The 9,158-nt window shown below is 40.8% G+C and overlaps 1 protein-coding gene across 1 annotated transcript; it reads left to right on the top strand.

The window, feature by feature from the left end:
• LOC129591143 (uncharacterized) lies at positions 1–2,221 on the top strand. Its single transcript, XM_055486680.1, has 5 exons — positions 1–179; positions 393–1,002; positions 1,190–1,322; positions 1,406–1,501; positions 2,003–2,221. The coding sequence occupies exons 2-5, from the start codon at positions 946–948 to the stop codon at positions 2,035–2,037; spliced, it is 321 nt and encodes a 106-aa protein (XP_055342655.1). The 5' UTR covers positions 1–179; positions 393–945; the 3' UTR covers positions 2,038–2,221.
• The last annotated feature ends 6,937 nt before the right edge of the window (positions 2,222–9,158 follow it).

Here is a 9,158-nt window from a genome sequence, read left to right on the forward strand (position 1 = left end):
TGCATAAAGTGAATTTCATTACTGGAACAAGTACGACTTTTTCGTTCCGTACCCGTGGACGCAAAAGATTACGGTTAATACACAGCTGATAACGAAATCGCCATCAGAAGATTCAAGCCAGATCGAAGCAGTGGAGAAGCACACGACTGCGAACTGTGCGGTTCTCTTTCCTTAGACGAGTGGGTTCCATGCTGTCTTTTCAGCTCCGTATGATGACAAAATTTTTTGAATAATTTGTGTTCTCGTAGAGGACCAAACTTCTTGTGCTCTTGGGTTGTTTGTATATTCAGTAAAGTCATAACGCTCAAGTACAGACGGTTCTTTTTACAGTCTGCACAGTGCAGACGCGCAAATGCTATGATATGACGAGATCGGTTTTTATTGTCTTCTAGGTGTCGACCTGTTCCGAAGAGCCAGCTAGCCATGCTATGATTAAGGGAATGGCCACAAACGGCGCTAGTCCTCTCGTGAAGCTGAACAACATTAACGTCTCCCGGCATCTGCACTCTGCTAACTTTCCTTTCAAAACAGAATTTCCGCCAACATTAACGCGCTTAAGTTTAACTGGTTTCTGGTGACGGCCGCACTTGCCGGCTGCACTTTACCAGAGCATCAAGTACTGTACATCCTGCATGATCCTGGGAATCTTTTTGCTGATTGACAGCAACGTGGAATCGTATCCGGCAAAATTACCGCGAATGTCTTCGCTCAGTTCTGAGCGCAAAAGTCATGCTACTCTGAATAGCTCTTGAGTGAAGTACCACACTCAGCGTTTTCGCCAAAATTTAACATAATGTTTTTCAGTTTCTACTCGAATATATATGCCAGTTCCCTGCTTCCGTGTGCTTAAACACCACTTCGCCTATTAGAAAAGGTTTGACTGAAGCAAGTACCGGTAACTGAGTTCTTTTGTACCATCTTGATAATTGTGTGACAACAATAATTATGTACTACACTATCATGGTCACCATGTTTATCTTGATGCCGGTCATCACTCGCACGGTAAGTATCCTTTATATATTATGCATTAATTGCAAATGTGTGGAGGAAAAATCCAGAATTGTTTAGGGGACACGGTTGCCATGGCAGAGCGCTAAGCGTTCGGCTAAGCGTTCGGTAGCTTTCTGCACAATGCACGTTACTCGGCTCGGTACTGACCTGCACGGTATTTATTTTCCTTGTCTCACAGATGTCGGCCCCATCCTCAGAGCCGGCTAATAATGCAAGGCTGAACCAAGAAATGCGTGTTGACGGCGTTACCCATCATCGTCAAGTTAGAAGCAGGGGTTTCTTTCGCTATCAATGTGTCCTTAAAGACGGCAGTAAGCGCACGATTAACACAGCTGTGTATTGTAAAGCAACGGGCTTCTAGGAAACCTGTCAGGCTACTGGGCTTATTTTGTAGAAATGTACCTTCGTTACACCGACAAGAACCCGCCGTACGGAATTGTGAATCGGGAATTCAATGCCAGCACGTTTCCCAACTATCGCTACGACTGCGGTACGTCTAATTACTCGTATGTGCAATTCTCCAAGGCTTTTTTTATGAATCCGTTTCTCACTGTCTGTCTGCCCAATAATACAGCACGAGAGGTTAAAAAAATACATTAGATATCCTAACTGGATATGTAGCAACTGTTTCACTTAACCTACCCGTTGACTTTGCGCTTTGCTCGAACGGCTTAGCGTGGGGAAGGAGAAGAGGAATCTAGAAGCTGTTACACAAGTTTCAACAAAAATAAGCTCTCAGTCGAACTTTTTAACTATTCAAAAACGCTACGAGTAGGGCAGCTACACAACTCACGATATGTCGACCATAGTCCATACCAACATTATAACATAGTACAGTACTCGAAAATTTGATAAAATTTCTTTGAAAATACTTTGAAGGTCACCTATTGGGAAGTAGGTCACCTATTAGGAAGTTTTTCCACTGTCACCACCCTGGGTGGAAGACCGTCCGGGTTTAGTAGTTTACGAAACTGAATTTTCGTTGTTTTAGGCCCTGAATCTAATAAACCTTGGATAGTTTCCTGACCCAGCAAGACCACAAAAGACGATACCTACGCTGCACTACCTTGTTGCGTGTGGTAGGAAACCCTGCCCAATCAGCTGAGAAATGATTGGCGAATGATAATATATAACTATGTTTGTATTATTGTTTGTATTATATTTCCCCCGTATGTGGCGTTTTCTACTCATCATTCATTGTTCTTATGCATAATCAATCTTACAACTACAGTCCAGCACGGGATCTATGAATAAACACGGAAAAATACCGAAAACAGTAAAATTTTATGGTAGGTTACCCTACATCAGTGCCATTGAATGGCAATAACTTTTAGTAAAACTGGACATTTAAGCTTGTTTCAGTCTGCCAACTTAGGGACTTCGACATTAAATACTTTTGCAACAGCACAGCTACATGTACAGTGCAGTGTGGCGAGCATTTCTGTTTTCGATACGCGTTTTGTAGCGTTTCTCGGTTATCCGGTTTTTCTTAGCATTTTCTTTGAGTGATCAACACTCCAAAAACGCAGCTGACTCCAGGAAAAGCGTGACTGCGTGACCAATTCCGGATTGGGGAATTTTAGTACAGTATACAGTGGCTTCTTACATGGGAGAGCGAACAATGTATTTTAGCGACGTTACGTGTTTGCAACGTCCAAAACCAAAACCGATCGGTCAGCGCGATTACAATCCGCAGACATTTCGAGTGCTCAGTCTGGGAATAACCAGTCAAAACATTACCACGACTGTCACTTACTGTCACGATATCACGAGGGTTGTAAGCGAGGATGTACTTCCAAAGTATCCAAACACTGATACGTCATCACTTTCTTAATTTTTGAAGTGCCGTATATAAATAACATTTTTGAACGATACATTCTTAAGCACATTTGTACAATTTGTATAGTATCGATGCTTTTAACTATGCATGCATAGTGCCATAGCGCATATTTTGCAGTAATTTGATAATCATCGGTAGTAATCACCTAACGGCATTTCTTCATCAAGTGCAAAAATGCATTTCAGCATTGTGCTTTTAATGTTTCTCCCAATCATTATTCTGCATGCGGTAAGTAAACCTGAGTCTAGCGCGTTAACAACCAGTTTAGAAAAGAAGTACTTGAACTAACTGAAACATATTTTAATTAAATAATCACTTAATTAATTGCCTTTAAAATAAAATGATTACAAATATTTGACCGTTGATCGAATGGCCTGTTTACACTGTTTTCTTTCCTACATTAGAATATATACATTAGCATACGCTCTCAGACATGAAAATATAAATTTTGTCGACTATTTCTTCCATGTATTAGGCTACCTTAAGCGATCCGCGCGATGGCAGCGATCCCCGACAAAGCCTGTACGATCTGATTGGCGCTCTTGCCGGCAACGGTACTCAGTACGATAACAGCAACAGTAAGTTTATTCTGAACACAGTACAGTATTTCCCCAATCGTAATTGGTGAACTAAGCTAGCATCAAATGAGTCGATCCCCATATCGGCATTTATTTCCGCAGATACTAGACGGATCATGGTTATTGACATTCTGGATAAGTTCATCTTCAAGAACCCAGACAAGGGCAAAGGCAGAGGTCAAGGCTAATAAGATTTGACGTCGAGATCAGCTTTTGGTGGTGGCAGCGAGGAAGCCGGAACGAGCCGATTTTCGCAGACAGGGAAAACGACGTTGCGGTCATATTGATTCATTATATTTTGCAGCAACCGGCTTGCCACTAAATGCTCGCAATGTGGGCTTCAAACTAACATTAAAATCAACATCGTCCATATTCTGAAATTTACTAACGATGTACTATCAATGCAAGCCAAACACAGAAACTGAATTTGCTGTCTTGGTCGTGGCAGTTTAGATTGTTTTATTTTTTCTATTTTAGCCGCACAATGACACAAAAAATGTCAGGTCTTTAAAAGTGCCTCAGCGACAAAGCGAGGGCAAGACAACAACCCACTAACAGATGAAAAATATGATTAATTTATCAAGTATTTTACTACTCTAAGAATATGATCTACCTTTTTACATATAAAGGAAATCACCGCAAAACAATTCTGCGTTGTACGGTGATTGCAGAAAATGTACAAATAATAATCTTGAAATGTGCTACTTTGCGCGCGAAACAGGAGGTCACGCCTATTATGCAAATCATTCGGCTACGCAATATCAAAAGCAATCCAAAAAAGTGTTTGGTGGTGCACGAGAGTGAACGTTCCGAATTTAGTGCTATGCGCCCGGTAACTTCCTTTTAAAATTTGGAAGAAATCAGTGAAACGTGGTTCCTACGTAAACGTTCTTCTAGGGTGATGCACGTTTGTGTTCGTAGTAGGAATTTAATAGCTGTTTCACTTCTTACTGTCAGACTTCAAGTTCAAGCGAAATTCACCGACTCGCTAGTAGAAGCCTTGAAGGTAAATTTATGGTAAACGAACATTTTACCAGCCTGATGGCGAATGTCCGAAAAAAATTCCTGATAGTAACCATAAGCTAACCATTGGGTACATTTCTTGAACACACATTAATTATCAGCTACGTATCATTTGCGTGTAGAAATACTCTTCTTTTGGATCTAGTAAAATGGTTAATCCAGAGTAACATCATCTTTTACGTTCTCCGGCAATTTACTTTTGTTCTACGCAGTCAGTACCTACCGGTAAACAGACTCTGTATTTTTGATAATATTTCCGTAGATTTGTTGTAAGCTGAAATTAAGGGAATCGGTTGGGTACATGGTACTACTGTAATTTCGTACACATTGCACATTGTCGGTATCAGTTAAGTGAGTTGTTTACTTGCTTACTTTCACCTTTCAGTAAATTTGCTTACCACTTCTAGGGAAAACGTGTTTATCTTAGGCAATCAAACTGCCCAAGAGCGAAAAGTGCACAAGCAAAAAGAAATTGTACAATGATCAGAAAGACAGCTTTCGTGCAAACTGCGCTGCAATGCTCGGTAGACTTAGTGACCTTTTCCTGATATTTCTGTGATTACTTTATGTATGAATTTTGACTAACAATTTTTTTTATCAACCCCAGAACAATGAATTATGTTTATTAAAATTAAATGCCGCTATGAAGCACTAAGAATTGCTGTGCTTATGGACTTACAGAATGGGGATATGACAGCAATTTAGCACTGCAAGCCGGGCGCGCAGTTTGAGGAAAACACATTGCTGAATTCTGGGGCCTTATGACAATTGGAAAAAGAAACTTTGAAGCCAACCTTTGTCTGCTGATGATTTACTAGCAAATTTTGAACAGCACCAACTATCGAAAACGTGTGAAAAATACCGGCTGCATTCTAACCACGAAGACAGTTTTAGCAAAGAAAAAAACAAGAAAAAAAGTACGTTATGCGACCACCAACTGTTAATGTAACGCACCACGTTGGGAGTTGTACCAGTGATCGGTGATCAAAATATGAGAAAAATCGAAGTGCACGTACGTACATTTATATTCCTTTTTCTGTTTTGAATATTATATCCAGCTTTTTATTGGAAATGTCGTAGGAGCTTAAACTTCTGGCGTTTATGCTTTGCCGGTTTTTCCATCTTTTCTAGCTACTGGACACTCAAGTGGCAAGTAACTGGCATGCTGACTTCAAACAGAAACTTGGAATTGTGTGCCTGGCCTGGTCGGGTCGAACAACTTAGCGTGGCTTCCGTGGATGATAAGCGCACGGCGAAAACTGCAGTACGTTTGTAGGTAAAATTTCATAACAGAAATTTACGAACTCTTAAATACTCCATTGCTGGAAATTTACTCCATTGCTGTTTAATTAAACTGCCAACTTCGAACTCTATTTACTGTTACGATATCGTCGTTTGGTTTAACGGTCGTCTACTGTGCAACGTGATTGACGAAATGTACGGTTCCATTGGGTTCCTTTTCGTCATGCCATTTCTCCTACTACATGCTGTAAGCATACCCCGACACCCAGAATCCCCTTGGGTCCGTTATTCGGTACCGTCGTCTGTGACCTTTACGGTTTTAGGCTCCCTTCCACGATTTTCCGGAACACAGCGATGATAATGCGACCTCTTCGGATCTGGCGAACACTACCACGTCAAACACCACCCATGTCCAACCTCGCCGTACGTTCAAGCTTTACAGGCATCGTGCAAAACAGTCGACCATAAGTAATGTAATGTAATGTAATGAAGTTTATTGTCCTTGCAACGAAGCGACTGCCCCCTCTAAGCTTCAGACAGCGGAGAACAAAGCAGAATGTTAAAATAACATCAAAATGCGATACCACGAAAACATGAAAGCCAGCGGAAACAAGTATAAACCAGAAAAAACATCAACACATGCAAAAACAAACATCAGCACATGAAAAGCACTTAAAACTGCATGTTGTCGGTACGGTTGCGATAAGTTGCGTTTATTGTGGAAAAAGGGCGGGGAGGCGATCGCGCTGGGGTCGATGCATAAAACCAAACCCACACATATTAGTAAAATTACCATTTTCAAAAAATTTCCAAAACAAAACTGTGGGAAAAAGGAAAGCACCGACACTTACGCACGTAATCGCCTTTTTGGTAACTTCTGCAACTAACTCGCAACCGAAATTACTATGGTAGGCATAACACATGTATAACAAGACAAAAACAATAAAGAGAACATTAAAATAACAACGGTAATTACACTGCACTTTTTTTGAAAGCTTTAACCGATGGTAGATCCTTCAAGCTCACTCTCTTCAGAGCTTCAGTGAACGCGTTCAAAGTAACGTAGGCAACGGGTTGGAAAGGAAGATCGTTCCAGACGGACACAAGGCGGTTCAGATACGAGTCATGGGAGGTGGTCACCGTTCTACCACAAATTGTTGTCGGAGCCGGCTTGATTGGACATGGATGCTTCATCAGACGTTCTGATATGTGTTCCAATTATTTTGCAGGCAAGCGTGTTCCAATTATTTTGCAGGCAAGTGTTCCAATTATTTTGCAGGCAAGCGACGGATAATGGTTATTGACATACTGGACGGCTGGGACGGTTATTGCAATGGAGATTGGCTTGTTTGTGAAGGGTGCAACTCTCGCCAAGATTTTGGTGAAAGATGTCGCGCTCATATGGGTTAGAAACTCAGGCGTACCATCATTTACTATGTCGTTGCGGCTGGCGCGATAGTTATGCCACCTGCGCCGGGTGTAACATTTTTACGCTATTTTCCGTGATAAAGTTTGTTTAACGTTGTTTACATTTGGTACCGTATAACCTATATCAAAATTAACAATGGTATTGTGTAAAATTACAAGTTATTATAATTTGTGCTAACAGTAAAATACCGTAAACCCATAGAACTTTTTTGTTAGCATCGGCCACATCGACCACATCGACCACATCGACTACATCGACCATACCAACTACAACGACCAGTGACTACAGCACCATGGACTACCACGATTACATGGACTACCACGATCGCTACGACTACATAGACACCAGATTCTTGTCAACGGTATCCGCTATAAACCATGGAATCCATGGAAAATGATATCGATCGATAACCTTTTGAAGTGAGAATAAATACTTTTCCTTTTCGAGTTGTTATTATTTTCTGCGTTTCTGTTAAAACGCAGAAATAGGATTTTCTGCGTTAAAATACGTTTTTCTGTTTACGTATTCTGTATGATCTGAGGCTTGTTTTATACATACACTAAATAAAAGCCTTGCTTAAATTTCTATGCACGATGCATGATGGTTACTACTCATTCAATTTTCTTTAGGGACAAACACACAAATTCAGCCGTTGTGTTGACGTTGCTTTACCATAAAAAAATGTTTCTCTGCATGAGCAATTAAGAACGAGCAGCGCATAAGGCAGCAGAAACAGTGCAAGGAACAGACATACAGTTTACACTGCTGTTTGTTGCTGCTGCTAGCTGTTGGGCGCACTGTAAGACCGCCTAAACGCTTTAAGGGATTTGGTCCGGTACATAGCACTAAAAGCGTGTACATTGACGGGAATATTCGCTTTCGCGCACTTTCAAACATTTTTTTGGGTTGCTTTTTGATATTGTATGGCCAAATGATTGGTGTACATAGGCGTGAAATCCGTTTTCGCGCGCAACATCCGGTTGCGGAGTTATGAGGATAACAAAATTCCAAAAAGTTTAAATGCATTCAGGTGTACCAAAGTCTCATTATGGACCGATCCCTTTCACAATTTTGCGCGTAAATGCACATAACCATGAAGATCGTTTTGACACTGACCCAGACTTCTACGATTTTTTTCGAATTTTAAAATGAATTTTAAAATTTTTGAAATTCATTTTAAAATTTGAAAAACATGCTGGAACAGTGGATCCATCATCCGTGTCAAAACGATCTTCATGGTTATGTGCATTTACGTGCAAAATTTGAAAGGGATCGGTCCATAATGAGACTTTGGTACACCTGAATGCATTTAAACTTTTTGGAATTTTGATATTCTCATAACTTCGCAACCGGATGTTGCGCGCGCACACGTTTCTTCACCTAGGTATACAGTTCTTCTGGCTACAAAATACCATAAAGCAATGCAAAAAAGTGTTTGGGAGCGCGCAACAGCGAAAGCTCCCATGGATGTAATAGTGTACCTCTATTAGGGCTTCCCAAATTCCCATAGGATACACTAGCATTGTATCCAATGCATTAAAACGATTAGAACATTCTTGGATACTGCAGTGATATCCATAAACTACTGTACCCTATATGTAGCCATTGCACCCAATCTGTATCCACTGTACCGACACTGTACCCAATCTGTATCCACAGTATCTGCATTGTACCCGCCGTACCGACACTGTACCCAGTCTGTATCCGTTGTATCTGCCTTGTACCCGCTATACCGGCACTCCACTGTATCTGCCTTGTACCCGCTGTACCGGCACTGTACCCAATCTAAATCAATCCCGATGTTGCAAAGCTGATTTAATAAGAGACAAACATTTCCAAGGACGTTGATTAAATTTGTAACATGGCAAAGTTTCATTCATAACATAACGCCTATTCCAAGCCAGAAGTAGGCAAAAGTTTTCGTTTGAATGCGACCATGTCAATCGGTTAAAACGAAATACTAATCGATTCGAATTATATACTTTTAATCATGATGGCTGTTTAAAAGTTACGTTTTAAACACTGCATAATAGCA

The sequence above is a fragment of the Paramacrobiotus metropolitanus genome, unplaced genomic scaffold (assembly GCF_019649055.1).
Source record: "Paramacrobiotus metropolitanus isolate TYO unplaced genomic scaffold, Prichtersi_v1.0 Parri_scaffold0000044, whole genome shotgun sequence".
NCBI classification, from domain to species: Eukaryota; Metazoa; Tardigrada; class Eutardigrada; order Parachela; family Macrobiotidae; genus Paramacrobiotus; species Paramacrobiotus metropolitanus.